General features: G+C 36.6%; 1 protein-coding gene and 1 non-coding gene across 3 annotated transcripts in view; one reads left to right on the forward strand and one right to left on the reverse strand.

The window, feature by feature from the left end:
• RGS22 (regulator of G protein signaling 22) overlaps positions 1 to 23,493 on the reverse strand; it is a 159,126-nt gene that overhangs the window by 28,409 nt on the left and 107,224 nt on the right. For both annotated transcript variants that reach the window (XM_003256057.4, XM_003256056.2), the window contains exons 15-20: positions 19,498 to 19,692; positions 17,137 to 17,229; positions 15,027 to 15,199; positions 13,300 to 13,462; positions 10,275 to 10,433; positions 7,492 to 7,560 (exon numbers count right to left, since the gene is read on the reverse strand). In XM_003256057.4, coding sequence (XP_003256105.1) covers positions 7,492 to 7,560; positions 10,275 to 10,433; positions 13,300 to 13,462; positions 15,027 to 15,199; positions 17,137 to 17,229; positions 19,498 to 19,692 — 852 coding nt within the window. The remainder of the gene's footprint in view (positions 1 to 7,491; positions 7,561 to 10,274; positions 10,434 to 13,299; positions 13,463 to 15,026; positions 15,200 to 17,136; positions 17,230 to 19,497; positions 19,693 to 23,493) is intronic.
• On the forward strand, positions 15,695 to 15,761 carry LOC115830734. Its single transcript, XR_004026286.1, has one exon. It is a non-coding gene; the product is annotated as a small nucleolar RNA SNORD77 (small nucleolar RNA).

A 23,493-nucleotide genomic window follows, 5' to 3' on the forward strand; every position in this document is an offset into this window, starting at 1 on the left:
TTTATTTAAAACCCACTCAGCAAATAATATTTTAAGATCTGCTTAAGATACTAAAACTTAGAAATTTAAAACTTGTAATTTAAACAAAACAATAAAATATATGTAATAAAGAATTATATAAAAATAATTCCATTCTATGTAATATTTCAATCAAAATTATAGCAAAAAACAAACATTAAAAAAGTTTATTTCTTTTCAAGAGGAAAATACACAAAAGAGCATATTAACAGTTACATACATTCCTCCAATATTCAAATAAACATCTATTTTTGTTAGTTAGCAGAGGGTCACCTAGGTCTAGTTGGACATTTTATTAGGACCTGCAGAAGGATAAATACACATAAACTTATAAGCTCAAAAGGAAGACTATGTTTATGATGCTTGTTACAAAGTAAAATAGGCCATTTCTAGGCAGGTATTATATTGTAGTGGTTTTAAGTCACCAAAATGATAGTTATCTTAATTCTTTTAAAGCTAAAATTCTATCTTTTTGCTTTTAATATTTTTATTTCTATTTCAATTTGATTTGATTTTTTATGTGTGCTCCTGCCGGCAAAGTGCCCTTGTGAGGATGCCTGAGAGCAGCGTACAGTTATGATTAAAATGCAGTTTTAAATAGAAGGGATAATGTGCCAGGTGTGGTGGCTCACGCCTGTAATCCTAGCAGTTTGGGAGGCCAAGACAGGTGGACTGCCTGAGCTCAGGAGTTCAAGACCAGCCTGGGCAACATGGCAAAACCCCATCTACACCAAAAATGCAAAAAATAAGCCGGGTGTGGTGGCGCGTGCCTGTAATCCCAACTACTGGGGAGGCTGAGGCACGAGACTTGCTTGAACCTGAGAGGCAGAGGTTGCAGTGAGTTGAGATTGTCCCGCTTCATTCCAGCCTGAGCAACAGAGCAAGACTCTGTCTCTAGATAGATAGATAGATAGATAGATAGATAGATAGATAGATAGATAGACAGACAGACAGATAGACAGACAGATAAATAAAAGTCATAAGGTAAGATGATTTAACCTGCTGATGCTGCTGTATGCTGCTCATTTTTGTGTAATTTACTCTCAATAATAAACTATCAGATGTTGGAATGCACAGCTTGTCTCATTAAATCCATGACATGCAGAATAAAGAAAAATACATATTTAAGGCAATCACACACTTCCAAGGTTGAGCAGGTCAAGGATTTCTTTAAGAATAGAGCTCCTTATTCAGGAGGCGAAGGCAGGAGGATCACTGGAGCCCAGGAGTTAGATGTGATAATGAGCTATGATCATACTACTGCACGCTAGCCTGGGCAACACAGCAAGACCCTAATAATAAAAATAATTTTTTAAAAAAGAACAGAGTTCTGAATTCCAAGGGCCGACGGGAGGCCTCTAGCAGGGGACTCTGGCCTTGCGGAGGAACCCTGTTTCGCTTTTTTCCCCCTGCCTTTTCACCCAATAAAACCCAGCTTTATTCACCCTTTAAACTGTCTCCAAGCCTAAATTTTCCTGGCCATGGGATGGACAAGAACCCAGTCTTTAGCTGAACAAAGGAAAAGTCCTGCAACATTCTTGGCATGCAATGTGGGGGCTCTTGAAGAGATGTATCAGAATTCTACAACGCATCTGGTTCTTGGGCAAGTCACTGAAACGTGGGTCAGATGTTGAAAACTGCTGTACTATGATGTGAAAATAAAGCCCACCGCAGCTCAACAAGGCCTACTGCCTCTAGACTCCATCTCTGTGGGCAGGGCATAACTGAACAAAAGGCAGCAGACAACTTCTGCAGACTTAAACGTCCGAAGAGAGCAGTGGTTCTCTCAGCATGGCATTTGAGCTCTGAGAATGGAGAGACTGCCTCCTCAAGTGGGTCCCTGAGCCCCATGTAGCCTAACTGGGAGACACCTCCCAGTAGGGGCTGACAGACACCTCATATAGGCAGCTGCCCCTCTGGGACGAAGCTTCCAGAAGAAGGATCAGGCAGCAATGTTTGCTCTTCTGCAGCCTCCACTGGTGATACCCAGGCAAACAGGGTCTGGAGTGGAACTCAAACAAACTCCAACAGACCTGAAGCTAAGGGACCTGACAGTTAGAAGGAAAACTAACAAACAGAAAGGAATAGCATCAACATCAACAAAAAGGTCATCTACACCAAAACCCCATCTGTAGGTCACCAACATCAAAGACCAAAGGTAGATAAAACCACAAAGATGGGGAGAAACCAGAGCAGAAAAGCTGAAAATTCTAAAAATCACAGCACCTCTTCTCCTCCAAAGGATCACAGCTCCTCACCAGCAATGGAACAAAGCAGGATGGACAATGACTTTGACAAGCTGACAGAAGTAGGCTTCAGAAGGTCGGTAATAACAAATTTCTCTGAGCTAAAGGAGGATGTTCGAACCCATCGCAAGGAAGCTAAAAACCTTGAAAAAAGATTAGACAAACGGATAACTAGAATAGACAGTGTAGGGAAGATCTTAAATGACCTGATGGAGCTGAAAACCATGGCACGAGAACTTCATGACGCATGCGCAAGCTTCAATAGCCAATTTGATCAAATGGAAGAAGGGTATCCGTGATTAAAGATCAAATTAATGAAATAAAGCAAGAAGACAAGGTTAGAGAAAAAAGAGTAAAAAGAAATGAACAAAGCCTCCAAGAAATATGGGACTATGTGAAAAGACCAAATCTACATTTGATTGGTGTACCTGAAAGTGATGGGGAGAATGGACCCAAGTTGGAAAACACTCTTCAGGATATTATCCAGGAGAACTTCCCCAACCCAGTAAGGCAGGCCAACATTCAAGTTCAGGAAATACAGAATACAACAGAAAGATACTCCTCGAGAAGAGCAACCCCAAGATACAATTGTCAGATTCACAAAAGTTGAAACGAAGGAAAAAGTGTTAAGGGCAGTCAGAGAGAAAGGTCGAGTTACCCACAAAGGGAAGCCTGTCAGACTAACAGCAGATCTCTTGGCAGAAACCCTACAAGCCAGAAAAGACTAGGGGCCAATATTCGACATCTTTAAAGAAAAGAATTTTCAACCCAGAATTTCATATCCAGCCAAACTAAGCTTCATAAGTGAAGGAGAAATAAAATCCTTTACAGACAAGCAAATGCTGAGAAATTTTGTCACCACCAGGCCTGCCTGACAAGAGCTCCTGAAGGGAGCACTAAACATGGAAAGAAACCACCAGTACCAGCCAGCATGAAAACATGCCAAAAGCAAAGACCATTGATGCTATGAAGAAACTGGCATCAATTAACAGGCAAAATAACCAGCGAACATCATAATGACAGGATCAGATTCATATACAACAATATTAACCTTAAATGTAAATGGGCTAAATGCCAGAATTAAAAGACACAAACTGGCAAATTGGATAAAGAGTCAAGACCCATCAGTGTGCTGTATTCAGGACACCCATCTCACATGCAAAGACACACATAGGCTCAAAATAAAGGGACGGAGGAAGATCTACCAAGCAAATGTAAAGCAAAAAAAAACCAGGGGTTGCAATCCTAGTCTCTGATAAAACAGACTTTAAACCAACAAGATCAAAAGAGACAAAGAAGGCCATTACATAATGGTAAAGGAATCAATTCAACAAGAAAAGCTAACTATCCTAAATATATGTGCACCCAATACAGGAGCACCCAGATTGATAAAGCAAGTCCTGAGTGACCTACAAACAGACTTAGACTCCCACACAATAATATGGGAGACTTTAACACCCCACTATGAATAGTAGAGAGATCAATGAGACAGAAAATTAACAAGGATATCCAGACCTGAACTCAGCTCTGCACCAAGCAGACCTAATAGATATCTACAAAACTCTTCACCCCAAATCAACAGAATATACATTCTTCTCAGCACCACATCACACTTATTCTAAAATTAACCACATAATTGGAAGTAAAGCACTCCTCAACAAATGTAAAAGAACAGAAATCACAACGAAGTGTCTCTTGGACCACAATGCAATCAAATTAGAACTCAGGATTAAGAAACTCACTCAAAACTGCACAACTACATGGAAACTGAACAACTTGCTCCTGAATGACTACTGGGTAAATAACGAAATGAAGGCAGAAATAAAGATGATCTTTGAAATCAATGAGAACAAAAACACAATGTACCAGAACCTCTGGGACACATTTAAAGCAGTGTGTAGACGGAAATTTATAGCACTAAATGCCCACAAGAGAAAGCAGGAAATATCTAAAATTGACACCCTAACATCACAATTAAAAGAACTAGAGAAGCAACAGCAAACAAATTCAAAAGCTAGCAGAAGGCAAGAAACAACTAAGATCAGGGCAGAACTGAAAGAAATAGAGACACAAAACACCCTTCAAAAAATCAATGAATCCAAGAGCTAGTTTTTTGAAAAGATCAACAAAATTGATAGACTGCTAGCAAGACTAATAAAGAAAAGAGAGAAGAATCAAATAGATGCAATAAAAAATGATAAAGGGGATATCACCACTGATTCCACAGAAATACAAACCACCACGAGAGAATACTATAAACACCTCTATGCAAATGAACTAGGAAATCTAGAAGAAATGGATAAATTCCTGGACACATACACCCTCCCAAGACTAAAGCAGGAAGAAGTTGAATCTCTGAATAGACCAATAACAGGCTCTGAAATTGAGGCAATAATTAATAGCCTACCAATCAAAAAAAGTCCAGAACCAGACGGATTCACAGCCAAATTCTACCAGAGGTACAAAGAGGAGCTGGTACCATTCCTTCTGAAACTATTCCAATCAATAGAAAAAGAGGGAATCCTCCATAACTCGTTTTATGAGGCCAACATCATCCTGATACCAAAGCCTGGCAGACACACAATGAAAAAAGAGAAATTTAGACCAATATCCCTGATAAATATCGATGCGAAAATCCTCAATAAAATACTGGCAAATCAAATCCAGTAGCACATCAAAAAGCTTATCCACCACAATCAAGTCTGCTTCATCCCTGGGATGCAAGCCTGGTTCAACATATGCAAATCAATAAATGTAATCCATCACATAAACAGAAGCAATGACAAAAACCAGATTATCTCAATAGATGCAGAAAAGGCCTTCAACAAATTCAACAGCCCTTCATGCTAAAAACTCTCAATAAACTAGGCATTGATGGAATGTATCTTAAAATAATAAGAGTTATTTATGACAAACTCACAGCCAATATCATACTGAATGGGCAAAAACTGGAAGCATTCCCTTTGAAAACTGGCACAAGACAAGGATGCCCTCTCTCACCACTCCTATTCAACGTAGTGTTGGAAGTTCTGGCCAGGGCAATCAGGCAAGAGAAAGAAATAAAGGGTATTCAATTAGGAAAAGAAGAATTCAAATTGTCCCTGTTTGCAGATGACATGATTGTATATTTAGAAAACTCCATCATCTCAGCCCAAAATCCCCTTAAGCCGATAAGCAACTTCAGCAAAGTCTCAGGACACAAAATCATGTGCAAAAATCACAAGCATTCTTATACAATATTAACAGACAGAGCGCCAAATCATGAGTGAATTCCCATTTACAATTGCTACACAGAGAATAAAATACCTAGGAATCCAACTTACAAGGAATCTGAAGGACCTCTTCAAGGAGAACTACAAACCACTGCTCAATGAAATAAAAGAGGACACAAACAAATGGAAGAACTTTCCGTGCTCATGGATAGGAGGAATCAATATTGTGAAAATGGCCATACTGCCCAAAGTAATTTATAGTTTCAATGCCATCCCTATCAAGCTACCAATGACTTTCTTCACAGAATTAGAAAAAAACTACTTTAAACTTCATATGGAACCAAAAAAGAGCCCTCATTGCCAAGACAATCCTAAGCAAAAAGAACAAAGCTGGAGGCATCACGCTACCTGACTTCAAACTATACTACAAGTCTACAGTAACCAAAACAGCATGGTACTGGTACCAAAACAGATATATAGACCAATGGAACAGAACAGAGGCCTCAGAAATAACACCACACATCTACAACCATCTGATCTTTGACAAACCGGACAAAAACAAGAAATGGGGAAAGGATTCCCTATTTAATAAATGGTGCTGGGAAAACTGGCTAGCCATATGTAGAAAGCTGAAACTCGATCCCTTCCTTACACCTTATACACAAATTAATTCAAGATGGATTAAAGACTTAAATGTTAAACCTAAAACCATAAAAACCCTAGAAGAAAACATACGCAATACCATTCAGGATATAGACATGGGCAAGGACTTCATGACTAAAACAACAAAAGCAATGGCAACAAAAGCCAAAATAGACAAATGGGATCTAATTAAACTAAAGAGTTTCTGCACAGCAAAAGAAACTACCATCAGAGTGAACAGGCAACCTACAAAATGGGAGAAAATTTTTGCAATGTGTCCATCTGACAAAGGGCTAATATCCAGAATCTACGAAGAGCTCAAACAAATTTACAAGAAAAAAACAACCCCATCAAAAAGTGAGCAAAGGATATGAGCAGACACTTCTCAAAAGAAGACATCTATGCAGCCAACAGACATGAAAATATGCTCATCATCACTTGTCATCAGAGCAATGCAAATCAAAACCACTATGAGATACCATCTCATGCCAGCTGGAATGGCAATTATTAAAAAGTCAGGAAATAACAGATGCTGGAGAGGATGTGGAGAAATAGGAACGCTTTTACACTGTTGGTGGAAGTGTAAATTGGTTAAACCATTGTGGGAGACAGTGTGGCGATTCCTCAAGGATCTAGAACTAGAATTACCATTTGACTCAGCAATCCCAGTACTGGGTATCAACCGAAAGGATTATAAATCACGCTACTATAAAGACACGTGCACATATGTTTATTGCAGCACTATTCACAATAGCAAAGACTTGGAACTAACCCAAATGTCCATCAATGACAGACTGGATTAAGAAAATGTGGCACATATATACCATGAAATACTATGAGGCCATAAAAAAGATGAGTTCATGTCCTTTGCAGGGACATGGATGAAGCTGGAAACCATAATTCTCAGCAAACTATCACAAGGACAGAAAACCAAACACTGCATGTTCTCACTCATAGGTAGGAATTGAACAATGGGATCACTTGGACACAGGGCAGGGAACACCACACACTGGGGCCTGTTGTGGGGTGGGGGGCTGAGGGAGGGGTAGCATTAGGAGAAATAACTAATGTAAATGATGAGTTGATGGGTGCAGCAAACCAACATGGCACATGTATACCTATGTATCAAACCTGCATGTTGTGCACATGTACCCTACAACTTAAAGTATATATATAAAAAAAGAACAGAGTTCTGATAGAGTCACATTTTCCTCCAAATTCCATTCACCAATTAAAAACAGTATCAGTGCTCAGTTGTCAGTTTAGAAAACAGTGTGTCTTCAGTGAGGATTTTTGAACAAGAAGGGGAAAGAAAAACAATACTTTGACAGAGCAAAACTTACAAGAGGAAAAATATAATAAACATTACTTGCCTTCCAGACCCCGATTTTCTTTTCAGGCTTCTGTAGTAAGAGCTCTTCTGCTATGTCTTTCATCTGTACCTGAAAGCAAAACCAATTATTTTATTCCAGTTATTCAGACTAAAGGTTTGAAATCATTTACTAATTAAGTAGCTAAAAAAATGAGATAAAGGTTAACTTGGACAAGAGATAGTGAAGTTTAGGAGAAAGAGGATCAAACTTAAAAATGGAAGCCCTGTGGTCAGGTACCAAATTTTTCTGAACACTCTATCCTCATCTGTAAAATAGAGATAATACTACCCGATTGTTACTGCCCCAAATGATGATAGTTTCACTTGAGCTCACATGGGAACTGAAGCTGGAAAGACAATTATGACTTCTCAGACTTTTTAGCTATTTTCTAGCCATATGCTTTCACAACTAATTTTAAAAGAGTACTAAAAGTTACTCAACACGAAAATACAGTAGATATTTCTTGGGGTTATTGCCTATTCATATCATTTCCCCTTTCTTGGGAACCACTCATAACAAATCTGTGCTATTGACTCTATCTCCCTGTCCATAGCGGAGAGATCCAGAAGCAGATCTAGAGAGATAAGGACTAGAATCACTGGGGCTAAGTCTTTTTGATAGACAGAGCCAGGAGGAAAGATCCGAGAATTCTTGCTGGGTTCCTAGGGCTGTCCTGGCCTACATCTTTTCTAAAGATTGGACGTCAACTCTTAAGTGTGTGAGATGCCCCAGCAGCATTTTAGAATCAATCTTCACCCCTCCTTTTTGTCTTTGGTTCAAAGTTGCCAAAATCAGTTTATTTTGCTGGCCACCCAAAGAATGCTAAGTCAAGCAATGACTATGCATTACAATAAAATTACAGTGATAAACATAATGAGGAAACGTGGTAAATAATATTAGCAAGCCAGACGTCCTTTTACTTGGCTTTGGATAGAGAATTGGAGTTAGCCTGAAGAAAGAGAATGAGGAGATTTGAGTTTTCCCAAAGCTTATTTCCAGAAACATTTTGCCTAAAGTCAATCCTTCTTCTTCATACTATAAATTCTGTCTTCCCAGCTGTACTGTGTTTTCCATAAGTTGCTCAGCTCAAATGACTAAGTATATTTCCAAATAAGTAGGCCACAAAGTGTTTGAGAAACTGAATATAGAACGAAGCTTTTCAGGTTCTTCCTGATTAGTATTAATGGCACATGGCTTTGCATACTAAAGTCCAAAATTGCATGTTTTCTGACCCCTGTGTTATTTTTATAAAGATCAGGTTTGCCTGAAACCTAAAAACAAGGTGTGCTAATGACATTTTAAATTATCAAAGAAATACTTCTTATAAAATAAAAACAAGACAAAGCAAAGACAAACTCACTTTACAAAATAAAAAGTAAAAATCCTCACGCCCCAAACCCATCCCAGGAGGCAGATCTTTTTAGGTGTTTTTCTACCATAAGCATAAACATAAACAGATGGATGGATGGATGGATAGATATGCATAGACAGAGATGTAAGTAAATGTAATGGGATTATCTTCTATACATTGTTCTGCATCCTGCTTGTTTTGTTCAATAAATGACATCTTTCATATAATACATGTGGAAATCTCATTTTTATTTTTTAATCTCATTTAAGGAAATCTGCATATTTTTCCATAGTACAGAATTATCATAACTTATCTAATTCTTCTCCCATTTGATATTGCAATGAATATCCTTGTATAAACTTGTCCACTTGTGTGAGGACTTAATATTAAAAATAACAACTATATTAATAGATAACATTTGAGTGTTTGCCATGTGCCAGGCACTATTCTAAGAAACTAAGCACATGTTAACTTCACTTCATTTTTCAGAACAACCTTACCAAGTAATTACTATGACCAACTCAATTTTTCAAATGAGGAAACAACCTATGAAACTTAAAGGTGGTACAACTAATATGTGGCAGTGTTGAGATTAAAACTTGGCTGGGCACTGTGGAACTTTCCTATAGTCCCAGCAACTCAGAGGCTGAGGCAGGAAGATTGATTGAGCCCCAGTGGTTCAAAGCTGTAGTGCACTATGATCGTGCTTGTGAATAGCCACTGCACTCTAGTTTGGACACTGAGACAACAGGGTGACCCCTGACTCTCAAAGAAACAAAAAACCAAAAACTTGGAAATTTTGACTCCATGCTTTTTTTAAAAAAAATTATTATTATTATTTTAGAGACAGGGTTTCACTCTGTCACCCAGGCTACAGTGCACTGATGTGATCATAGCTCACTGTAACCTCGATCTCCTAGACTCGAGCAATCCTCCTGCTTCAGCCTTCCAAGTAGCTGGGACTACAGGTGCATGCCACCACACGTGGCTGACTCCATACTTCAAACCACTCTCAACAGAAGTACAATGACTAAGGCCTGGCATGGCGTCTCACACCTGTAATCCCAGCACTTTGGGAGGCCAAGGCAGGAGGACTGCTTGAGCCTAGGAGTTTGAGACCAGCCTGGGCACAGAGCAAGACTCCATCTCTTCAAAAAAAATTTTTTTAATTAGCTTGGCATGGTAGTGCATGCCCGTAGTCTCAGTTACTTGGGAGGCTGAGGTGGGAGTATTGCTTGAGCACAGGAGTTCGAGGCTGCAGTGAGCTAGGATCACACCACTGCACTTCAGACTGGGTGACAGAGAGAGCCCATTCCTTAAAAAAAAAAAAAAAAAAAAAAAAAAATACAATGGTTGGGTCACCAGGTATGCGCATTTGAAGTTTTGAGAGGTACCGACAACTGCTATCAAAAGATTATACTAATTTATATACCTTTATCTTTTGACGTGCTGCAAACTGTTCACTTGCAAGAAACAATGGCAGCCATACATTTTCTAGCCTATTTTGCACATGCTTCTGGATTTCAACTAGTACAGGTGCATCAAGCTGCTCATGAAGAATCTTCCCCCAGCCACCACTTAAATGCATTACCTAAGAAAATTAAAATGGAAACAGAAACCACGGTGCTTTCTAAAAGAAACACTAATAGTCATTCATTCATTCATTCACTACAAAACCATTTGCTGCACCCTGAGGGGTGCCAATTTTCATTTTCTGTATAACATCTCCTGGCTATACTGAGCAATAATTCCCCTAAAATCAGACAGACAATTGTGGTTTATGTGGTGGTTGTTTTAGATGTATGACTTGTGCTTACTTATGATATATCAAAAAGAACACAGAAGTGGGATTTTTATCCTGTGTGGCCACGGCAATGGCATTTTTTTCCCTCCATGGACTCAGTATCTCCAACTGAAAAATGAAGACATTAGTCTATTAGTTTTCTAATATCCTATGAATCTGTGATTCTAGTCATATTGATCCATTTAAGAATTTTCTTCTGTGGATGAGAAAAATGTGTTAGTTAAAAGACAACCTTGACTCAGATATTATAAATACGTATATTACCAACAAATGTTGGTTTGGAGATAGGATGATGGCAGGCAGCTGTAGTACACTATGCACCCAGAACAGTGCAGCTGTAGTGATAGCAATGTAGGGCTTTTCCAACAACCTCTAAGCAGAAAACAGAGGCAACAGGAAGCCGAAAAAGGTCATGTTTTATAGATAACAAGTACCATTTGTAAAACACAACTTCTTTGTGATCTAAATTTTCCTTCTGCTTAATTATTGGCTTCAACAAGCTACTAATGGCTTTTTCCTGCCATAACTCATTCTGGTTGCTACCTGTTTCTGTGTACATACCACTCAAAATTTCTGGATTGCTCAGTGGAACAACTGCCCTTTTCTTTGTTCTCCTTTGAGCAATAATATTAATATAATATCACTACTAATACTATTGTTTTATATAAAAACAAAAAGGAAATCCTCTTCTCAGTCCTCCTTTAATATCAATTAAATAATATCAATACTAATATTTTTCTGTACAAAAACAAAAAACGAAAAAAAAAAGACTACCTTGCTAATCAAAGAGCAAATTGGCTGCACAACTGAAATCTGGACTAGCACGATCTTTATAAAACAATGTGATGCAGACATCCTTAAGTATAAAATACATTTTAAAAGTAATGACAAAGACAAAGAAGGATCATTGGGGAAAATCCTCTGTAGTAAGCACATCCATTTGCTATGATAGCAATGGGTGACTTTCACTGACTTAGATTCTCAGCATGTTGTGTGTACTATGGAGGATTCACACAGTAGCATGAGATACCATGAAACCTCACGCAATGTAGCACAAGCCAAATAGAAAACAAATGCTTTCCATGTGTTTATTTCATACTTGTGCTTATTGAGGCACCCAACCACTTTTGCTAATGTGTCCCAGATTTGTATCTCAGGGAACTAAGGACAAAGCATTTTTGTCAAAGTTGCTTAATTCCAGAATTCCTGCTCCCTCTCGCTCCCAAAGACTTTTGCCAATTTCTCCTGCACCCCAAAGATCTAGCTTTTAAATTTGGTATGCCTTACTTGTGAACCTCTCTGAGTTTTTCTTTAATTTACTGAATTTAGCATTAATCTGAAATTTGTATTTTATTAATATATACCATTAGAATATGCATTCTTGTAAACTACCAAACAAAAAAAATCATAAACTATACATTACATCTTTAGGTATGAATGTAATATTAACAAACTTCAAGCTAAATAAATTATAATAATTATTTATATTTCAAAAGTTAAAAATTGAGTCATATTTCATGAGCAGTGTTACATGAACACAAACCTACTGTTGAATCCCAATTTTATATATATATACACATACATACATATATATACATACATATATATACACATACATACATATATATACACATACATACATATATATACACATACATACATATATATACACACATACATATATATATATATATTTTTTTTTTTTTGAGACACAGTCTCACTCAGTTGTCCAGGCTGGAGTGCAGGGGCACAATCTCCACTCACTGCAACCTCTGCCTCCTGGGTTTAAGGGATTCTCCTGCCTTAGCCTCCCGAGTAGCTGGGATTACAGGTGTGTGCCACCACATCTGGCTAAGTTTTGTATTTTTAGTAGAGACAGGATTTCACCATGGCCAGGCTGGTCTCGAACTCCTGACCTCAAACAATCTACCTGTCTTGGCCTCCCAAAGTGCTGGGATTACAGGCGTGAGCCACCGCGCCCAGCCCAATCTTATGTTCTTGCTGTCAATCTAATGACACTGTAGTTATTTAGTTATTAATAAATTGTGATTAAGGCCATAAGACTTTGGTCCAACAAAATGTTCAAACTGTCCTGGTCAATAAAAATAGTTTCTGGGGAAAATACAATTGTAAGGAGGATTTTCTTTTCTTTCTTTTATAATATTTGCTCAAGGCTCCATAGTAAAGAGGATTTTCAAAGATCGATTTTATTTGGAGTAATATCAGTTCAGAGAAGAACAGAAAAGTGGTAGAGATTTAGCTTAATGGTTGATAACAGCTGTTTTCCTACATGTTGACAGGTGCAGGGAGCTTGTCCATCTTCTTCACCACTTTATCTTCAGCACGTAGAACAGTCTGGCATAGTGAAGGCACTCAAATTTGTTGAATGAGTCAATGAGTATGTGAATAAAAGTTATTTTATTCTATAAACTACTTTTTAGAGTAACACAGTTTTATACTATATAATATTTGAGTATTAAAGACATTTAATTTATAGATGCTGATAAATACCTAAATAAATATCAAAGGTCTTTAACACATTAGTTATAAGCAAAAGAAAATAAAATAAGAGATTTTCAGGTTGTTGGCAAAAATAGAAATACAATACCGGTTTTCAAACATCAATTTAAAAAATAGGTTTGCATGTTGATACCTGGTTCTGCTGATACAGAGAAGCTGGACTGTTGGGTCCAAAGAAATACTTTTTATTAAGGTATTTGTTTTTAATGTATGTAGATTTTGCCTTCCTTTGATTTTGATCTCTGTAAGTTATTCTCCGGAACTGCTCAATGTCTGTCCAGCACATAAGATCCATGCTAAAATGAAAACAAAAACAATGTATAGCTCTTCATATTTCTTCCTCTAAGTTCTAGTAAACACCTGATTGTTGTTTTGACAGAACTTAGAAAGTGGCTATCTTGACTAATAGCATTAGATCATGGAAATAATGAACCCAATATTGTATCTCTGATCCCCTTCTAGGCTAGTTCACTTGACTCTATCAAACTCCTAATCCTAGCTAAATATATGAATGATGACAAAGGAATTTTCGGATCAGAAAAAAAAAAATCTATCACCATTATTGGTGGGATCTCAGAGTTCTTTCACTAATTTCATCAATTTCAAAAATGAGAAAATTTCCACCTATGTCATGTCATTTGACAAAAGGTCAAATTTAGAATAATCCTCATCTTGATGGGTAGCAAAAAATAGAAAGCTTGAATAAGGGCCAGGCACAATGGCTCATACCTGTAATTCCAGCACTTTGGGAGGCCAAGGCAGGCAGGCAGATCACTTTAGGTCACGAGTTTGAGACCAGCCTGACCAACATGGCAAAATCCCATCTCTACTAAAAATACAAAAATTAGCTGGGCGTGGTGGCACATGCCTGTAATTCCAGCTACTGCAGAGGCTGAGGCATGAGAATCACTTGAACCCAGGAGACAGAGCCTGCAGTGAGCTGGGATCATGCCACTTCAGCCTGGGCAACAGAGTGAGACCTTGTCTCAAAAAGAAAGAAAAAAAAGAATGAATAAGACCTACTATTTGATAGCACGATAGGATGACTATAGTCAATAATAACTTAATTGTACATTTTAAAATAACTTAAAGTATAACTGGATTGTTTGTAACTCAAAGGATAAATGCTTGAGGGAATGGACACCCCATTCTCCATGATGTGCTTATTTCACACTGCATGCCTGTATCAGAACATCTCATGTACCCCATAAATATATACATGTACTATGTAGCCACAAAAATTAAAAAAATTAATAAAAAATAAAAAGATAGAAAAATCCTCATTACAATAAAAGGAAACCATATACAGTGAAATTTGGCTCCCAGATCTAACCAGTTTCTGTTAACTAGGGAGAATATTAATAGGAAAAAATATATTGAACGCTTCAGTTTATATTAGATAAATATGTTATAAGGTTCCAAGATTCTGGGTAAAACTACAATGTTTCATTTATAAATCGGTTAATAAAAATTATAAAATATTATAATTTCAATATCTCAATGAAATATAAAAAGGACACATTCCGGAAATAGTAATTAAAATACCAGTCTAGAGAAATATAAAAGAAAGAAACAGTAGAAAAGAGAAAAAATAAAGCACACTGGTATTTTAACTTAGCCAATGCTAAAAGTACCAACATTGTGTAACCACTTAAAAGAACGATGTGGAGGTTGCTACAATCAAAATGTACCCCATCTTTAAAAAGTTACCCATACAGATTTCAGATAATCATGTTTGTCAGTTTTTATTGACATGAGTAAAATCTGTTATAGCACCAAATCACTTTTATAATACGTTGAATCAAAACTAGTAGCTTAGAAAAATGTTTTCAGTGAGAAATACATGGTTATGCCCCTCACCTTGAAGAATGAGTCTCAAGAAACTGATGGAAATGTTCAAACTCCAGTTTGTTGTTAAGCAGATCACTAAACTTAAAATGCTTGTATTCTGCAGGAACATTATCCCAATATTCTGTTTGTTTAGAGATGTTAGAGAGTGATAAAATGCCAGTTCCAATTTCACAAGTGGTGTCCTAGTGAAATAGTAATTTTCAGAAAAAAATCTCTTAAACACAACAAATTGTTTACAATTTTAAGTACAGAAACTGAAAGAAAAATCAACCATTAGGCCAAAGCCATTTAATAATTCAATGGCAGAGTGCGTAAACACTTTAGAATCTGGTTCAGATTCTAACAACCTGGATAAAGAATCTGGTTCAGATTCTAACATATCAAATTCTGTTCTGCTTATTTTCATTCCATTCCCTTCTTTTCATAAATATTTAGTAAATATCTACTATACAAAGCACTTGCTTGTAAATTATTAACTTTATTTTTCTAAGTATAGAAGTAAAATGTCTTTTGTAACAAGAAAATAAAAATCATGCATAATACTACCATTCAAAGATAACCACCATTAACATTTTTAATACATCCTTCCAGTCTTACTTATATATATATATACGTAGTTTATAAAAAAATGAAGAAAAGTATAAAAATAAAAACAAAAAATAAAAAGTGAAGATTAGATACTATGATGGTTGCATAGCTCAGCAGATTGAATTCATGAAGAGATTTACAACGTCTGATGTAGTTTCAAAATATAAAGATAGGATTATGCACCTATTTATAGTTTTGTGACCCGGTTCTTTTTCTTAATAATGTAGCATAAACATAAGACATTCTTTTATAACATAATTTTTAAAAGTTATAGAGTAATACAAGCTACGTATCTAATAATACGTCCTTCAAATATAATATTAAAATATAATATAAATATAATCACCTTCATATAAAAGTTAATTTTTAGGTAATTTTATGACCTCTGATGTTTTGTGAACAGTTTACAAGCATGAAAGGGCAAAGGGGAAAAGAGGCTTATTCTTTGTAAGGCCCTTCCTTATATAATTCCTTACATAACTAATTCATCTCCCTATTTGTTTTTGTAAAGGATTCATGAGATAAGCTACCAATGTTTTAAAAATTAATTTTCCTTATGTAGAAGGATTGTGGATAGTGTTATAAAGTTTAGTTCATAGAGTTTACAATACAACCTTATATCATGCTACCTTTATGGATTTTTATGTATCCTTTGTAAGCTAGTAGTAGTGTATCAAATAGAGAACTTCTGGATAAGAATAAAAATTTCAGATATGTACAAAGAAGAAAGTTTAAAAAAAATCACCTGAAACTTTACCACTCAGAGTTAACTATCTTTAATATTTTGGTGAGTGTCTTTTCAGATATTTCTTTTTATACATATGGATAAATGCAGAAATACATATACAATTTTACATAAAGAAGATAATACCATACCAGTGTTTCTGTTCCAAAAATTTTAATATACCTTAAACACTTTCCAGGTCAATTAACTGTCATTTTTATGTAGATGCACAAAATTAATTTTATGACTTTAAGGATTTATTATGTTTACTTAGCCAATCCAAAAGATTCAACTTTATGAATCAAAATAACACTTTAATATCCTAATCAATCTTATGATCTTTTTACCGTCTTCCTCAATTCCTTCCTATACTTTTTCTTTATTGTTTTCCCTATTGCTGTCACACAACAGTTTCTTTTCTGTTTAGAAAACTTAACTGTTTTGTAACCTGACAACAAATAGAAAGAGCAGCTGCCATATAGAAAATAACTGATAACATTCAAAGGAATATAACACAGTTGAAGGTTCCAATGTCTGGTCTTAGCCAAGGCAAATGAGTGGCCTGGCTCCCTATCAAATACCTCATCTGCTTTGTTTTTCTGGCTCCCTTGTCAAATATGTCAATAAAATGTAACACCTGTCAAATGCAGCATGCTAAGCAAAGGAACAGCAGAAAAATGAAACTGCCTATCCACTACTCTATAATATATGATCTCCTCACTCTACAATCTCCCCCTGCCCAATACATAAAGTGGTAACCCTCTCCAGGATAAAAAGTTTATTTTTCTAAGTAGAAAGTTGCCTTACCTCAGCTTTCTTGGAAAATGTCTCTTTATGCAAAGCCTGTAGCTTTCTGAAGTATGTGGAGTCTAACTGTCGAGTTTCTTCCACCAGCTCTACCTAAAAAAAATAAATAAAGCTTGTGACATCAAGAGAATGTACAATTTGCTAGTAACAGTGGGCTGAAAAACAAATACAGTTGCCAATAAAGGAAATTATTTTCAAAGCAAAAGCAGGAAGATAACATAGTTTAAAAGATTAGCTACAGCAGGATCACACTTGAAAAGGATGCAATAAAAAATGCATACATTTCTATGTAATGATATAGTGCCACCAAAGATCATTCCTCCTTTCTGGAGGAATATAAACTTACAAATGATGCAAATATATTAGTCACATTTCCAGCTTCTATTCAATATAACTTGACAATAGTCATGAAAGCAGATGCCACTAGCTTTAGGAACAAAATAATTCACAGAACAAGAAATGATCAGACTCCATGTTGTTATTAGTATGTGAGCAAAGGCTTTAATGCTGTAGAGTAAGAGAGGAGACCGTCAATCATCAAATAAAACCTCATAGCAGGTCTCTGGCTTCAGAGTTTGTAATGTACTATTTCATATAGTCAGGAGAACAAGACCATTTTCTATTTCTCTATTGCAGGGGAAAACCAACTTGGCTGAAGAGCTGCCTGAGAACTTTCTGTATTTAATAGCTAGCTTTGGTAGTCTGCTGAGTTATTCTTTTTGGGAAAGAGTCTACAGAATACAGTCAGCTGAGCTTTTAGATAAGTCCTCATACTTCCAGAAGGAAGTTTCTGGAACTAAGAGAGATTTATTTTTCCTCCTACTAAAAACTGTACGATTTGTTTCATCCATTTTATAAGAATCATGACTAATGCCAAACCTTTTTGGTTTAGGGAAGTTAGTTATAATTCCAAACCTTTTTTTTTTTTTAAACCATTGCATCCTCTATGGCATACACTATATTTAAAATAATGACTGGAGAGAATTTTCTAAAACTTCATCCGATATCCAAATTTTCCTACTGTAATAAATGCATTTTTATGATAAAAAGGATACTAGGCTAATTTTTCAGGACAAAGAGAAATCTAATTATTTTGGTCATTGAACTTAGTAAATTATAACAGTTGTTTCAGTCACTATCCAATAAGGTAACTCTATCCAAGGTGTTTTGGTATTAATTTTGTATAACGATCTAAGAAGTTGTTGAGGAGATATGAACAAAGAATAACAATGCAAAGACAGCAGAGTTCCACCTGAAATGACCTCAGGTACACAGTACATGCATTAACTTAATATAAAAAGTATACATAGATGGTTTTAATTTATGATTCAAAGTAAATATTTAAATAAACTGCCTCCACCCATTAATAAAATAGTGAAAATATTCAAGCATTGAGGCTTAAAATGACCTCTTTCAGGATGACAAAAGACATGTGGAAACTTGTATCCAGTCAAGCAGTCTGACCTGACGAACATCTGGGGGTACTTTAATAGAAGTACCGAAGTCAGAGGATCTGCTTTCCACAATACATATGAAACGTTTATGTTTTCCATAGGTGTTATATTAACTGAAACTCATTTAGCATAAAATGAAATAGGCTTTTCTGTTAATAAAAATTCAGGCCACTGCTGAAAAGTAGCAAGAAGGGCATATTTACTTATTCACACGAAACCAAAACTCAGATTTCTCTACTCTGACATACTTGTATGGACAGCAAAAAATGACATAAAGTCTTTCGTTAGGCAACAATAAGAAAACCGGCACAAAAAAAAAAAAAAAAAAAATCAAGTGATGCCACTGCACTCCAGCCTGGGTGACAGAGCGAGACTCTGTCTCAAAAAAAAAAAAAAAAAATCAAGTGGGTAAATACTTTCCCTGCCCAAATTTTGAGGCTACCCAAATCTTAACTCTAAATCTTAGGGCCATGTGAGACCTTCTTCAGTTTTTCTCTTACGAGTTAACAATGCTGCTTATCATCAGCAGTAAACCTAATAATTTTTTATTTTTATTTTTATTTATTTATTTATTTATTTTTTTTTTTTAGACCGAGTTTTGCTCTTGGCATCCAGGCTGGAGTGCAATGGTGCGATCTTGGCTCACTGCAACCTCTGCCTCCCAGGTTCAAGCAATTCTCCTGCCTCAGACTCCCAAGTAGCTGGGATTACAGGCGCCCACCACCACGCCTGGCTAATTTTTGTATTTTTAGTAGAGATGGGTTTTCACCACGTTGGCTAGGCTGGTCTTGAACTCCTGACCTCAGGTGATCCACCCGCCTCGGCCTCCCAAAGTGCTGGGATAACAGGCGTGAGTATTGTAGTAAACCTGAATGGTTTCACACTCAATTTATCGGTGGCACGGTACCTTTTTATAAGCAATTTGGTCCGATTTTACCATCTTTGTCCATGGCTCAAGAAGGAGGAGAAGGATATATTCCTCTGCTGTGTCAAAAAGGTCTTCAAATGGTGGCTGTATTTTCATATAAATTTCTTTTTTCTTTTCCTGTTGGAGTCCAATGTCAAGAGTGGCAGAAGGAGCAACGTATGTGGCAAAAAGATACTGAAGGAGAAGAGGAAAGAAGGGAGAGGATGTTGAGAGAAGCCACAATGGTTAGCAGACACCTCAAAATAGGCATTTTTTAAAAACTAAGAGAAGGCAAATAAGCCCACGTGATATTTTTCTTGAAAATATGGGTAAAACTACTTAACACGAAGCAATGCATCTATTCAAAAGACTTTGTTTTTCCTTTTGGTTTCCAATTTCTTCATCAGTAATTAGTCAATTTTTCTCAGATTACAAAAATCTGAGGAAGCACTAAATATTATTATGGTAAATTTGAGTTTATGTGCCTCTGTTTTTTCCTTTATGTTCACAACATTTCTAACACATTTGTGTTACTTTCCAAAGTGGCTTGAAATACTTTTTTTTGGCAACAAGAGGCAAGAATACACTAGGACTAAAAAGCTGGCTATTAGTCTTCTGGAGACCCAACAGACTACCTGCCCTACCAAATTGAGCTGCAGAGTTCTTAAGACTGTTGCTAATTATCCCTTTCCGCCATTAAGTCTTTCCATCTGGTATCCAATGCTGTGGAAGACATAAAGAAAAGCATAAGAGCGAATGGAGGCCAGGTGCAGTGGCTCACGCCTGTAATCCCAGCATTTTGGGAGGCCAAGGTGGGTGGATCACTTGAGGTCAGGAGTTCAAGACGAGCCTGGCCAATATGGTGAACCCCTGTCTCTACTAAAAATACAAAAATTAGCCAGGCATGGTGGTGCACACCTGTAATCACAGCTACTTAGGAGGTTGAGGCAGAAGGAATTGCTTGAACCCGGGCAGCAGAGATTGCGGTGGGCCAAGATCAAGATCATGCCACTGCACTCCAGCCTGGGTGACAAAGTGAGACTCCATCTCGAAAGAAAAAAAAAAAAAGAGTGAATGGAAATATATACATAGAACCTCCAGCAAACCTGCCACAAATATCTGTTCCATTCTACTAATTGTCATGTTTCTCAATAATAGTTACATATACCTGAGAAGCAATTTAATAACATTTTGTTTAAAAAATGTTTGCATACTGGATATGTCATGCCCTGACATTTTAAATCGTTTTACTAAAAATCTCTAGTTAACTTATACTTTATTTCAATTTTATTTCACATACTTAGAATTTGAACCTGATAATATCTAGATCAACTCAGAATAGACAGATACAGATCTAAATTTGTACCAAACAGCAAGTAATAGTCTTATTTAAAATAATCTTTTAAAAGACTTAAAGGGTCCATGTTAACAACATAAGCATTTACTGAGTACTCCATCTACTGCATCTTAGACACTTGGCTAGGTGCTATGTATGCAAAGATTAATGAACAAGAGTCAATGCCTATTCTGAAGAAGCCAATTTGGTGGTGACATGGAGATGAATATCAATGTTTATAATACAGTATGGTAAGTGCTATAAGAGAGGTATGTACTATAAATAAGATCTTTAATGATTCTTTTAAGCTCATCTCCCATTAATCATCTTTCAAATTTTACATTCAAATACAAAGTTTCTATAATTTCCCTAAGTCTTGCTATTTTGCCATTTCATACCATTGCACATATTGTTCCTTCCATCACGGATGTCTACACTACCCCACATACCTTGTCTGCTTGATAAACTAATTTAGAGTTTAAAACCAACATGAGGCCGGGCACAGTGGCTCACACCTGTAATCCCAGCACTTTGGGAGGCCGAGGTGGGCAGATCACAAGGTCAAGAGATCGAGACCATCCTGGCAAACATGGTGAAACCCCATCTCTACCAAAAATACAAAAATTAGCTGGGCATGGTGGTAGGCGCCTGTAGTCCCAGCTACTTAGGTAGCTGGTAGCTGGTAGATTCACTGGTGTATCTCCAATTCCTAGAACTGTTCTTGGCAGACAGTAGATGCTACAAACATTTAATAAATTTTCCAAATCCTTAGAAAATACTCATTTATGTATTGGACTAGGGAAGGAAAAAATTCTAGAAACTCTTCACAGAGAAGATAATTCTTTTTTTTTTTTTTTTGAGATGGAGTCTCGCTCTGTCGCCCGGGCTGGAGTGCAGTGGCGCAATCTCGGCTCACTGCAAGCTCCGCCTCCCGGGTTCACGCCATTCTCCTGCCTCAGCCTCTCCGAGTAGCTGGGACTACAAGCGCCCACCACCACGCCCGGTTAATTTTTTTTTTTTTTTTTGTATTTTTTAGTAGAGATGGGGTTTCACCATGGTCTCGATCTCCTGACCTCGTGATCCGCCCGCCTCGGCCTCCCAAAGTGCTGGGATTACAAGCGTTAGCCACCGCGCCCGGCCTCTTTTTTTTTTTTTTTTAAAGAGATGGGGTCTTACTATGTTGCTCAGGCTAATCTCGAACTCCTGGGCTCAAGCAATCTGCCCACCTTGACATCCCAAAGTGCTGGAATTAACAGGTGTAAGCCACCATGCCTGGCCTCCAGAAGATAATTGTTAAGCTGAATCTCTAAAGATAAGTTGGAGTCAATAATCAGACAATAGAGGAGGGTTGATGAAAGATGGCCCAAGCAGAAGCAAAACACAGGTCAATGCGTGGAGGCCTACGGGAGCTTTAAAACCTCTGGAGAGATTTTAGGCTTCAAGTAGATAACACTGGCTAAAGGAAAGAGGTGAATAAGAGAAGATACTTTAAAGGGAGGCAGAGACCAGAGCATGAACATAATCTTTTATCCTTTGTTAAGGAATTTGAATTTTTACCTAATGATAAATTGGGGAATCGTTGAAGGATTTTAACTGAGGAGTGATGTCATTGGATATGATAATTTGAGTAAGATCAATATTTGAGGCAGTTTTGAAGTTATTTCAATAGCTAGACAAGAAATTATACACCACCTTCACCCCTTGCTTGCTTTTTTGCAGTAGCCTCTTAACTGGTCTTCCCAGACTCCTCTTTGCTTTCTTACAGTCTATTCTTACCACAGCAGACAGAAAAATCCTTTTGTGCAGCACTCCCCTGCTCAAACTCTCTAGCAGCTTCCCGTCTCACACACAATAAAAGTCAAAATCCTTATAATTACCTATAAATGGAGTTCTTGGAAGTCTTGCAATGATGAGGAGACAAGGATTATAGTTCAGGACTTGTCAGTGGGGAAGTCCCTGTAAACATCCTAAGCTCTCAAAACACCCTGAGAGCAGGAATGGACTAGATATTGACTCCAGCCTCGAGTTTTTAATGTGCCAAAAGAAAATAACTGCCAACCTATAATTCTATGTCTAGCAAAAACACCCCTCCAAAATAAAAACAAAATAAAGATGTTATAAATCAACAGACAAAAACAGAGACTTCATCACCAGCAGATCTGTACTAAATGAAATATTAGATGGAGGCTCTAGACAAAAGCAGGATGGACTAGAAAACAATGGAAAGTACAAATATGTGGGTAAATATCAATAAGTACTTATTGCAAAATAAAATGATAATAATGAATAAAGTCAGAAGAAATAGTAAAAGAGCCTGAGAAATAGAAGTCAGAGAGATAAGAGGTAAACCAAGTCAGAGTAATGCTGCAGAAGCCAAATGAAGAGTTAGCTTAAAGACAGGAGACAGCAATAAACGGTGTTTTATATATATATTTTTTATATATATAAAATATAGATATTTTATAATTATAGATATAGATATATATAAATTCTATATTTATAATTATAGATATAGATATATATAAAATATATATAATATATACATATATAAAATATATATATAATATATATATACATATGTATATGTAAAGACATTAAAACAACAAAACAATCAAAGGTGCTGGTTAAAGTGCAATTGAAATGATCTACTGTGAGGTCCA

The sequence above is a fragment of the Nomascus leucogenys genome, chromosome 16, assembly GCF_006542625.1.
Source record: "Nomascus leucogenys isolate Asia chromosome 16, Asia_NLE_v1, whole genome shotgun sequence".
Taxonomy (NCBI): Eukaryota; Metazoa; Chordata; class Mammalia; order Primates; family Hylobatidae; genus Nomascus; species Nomascus leucogenys.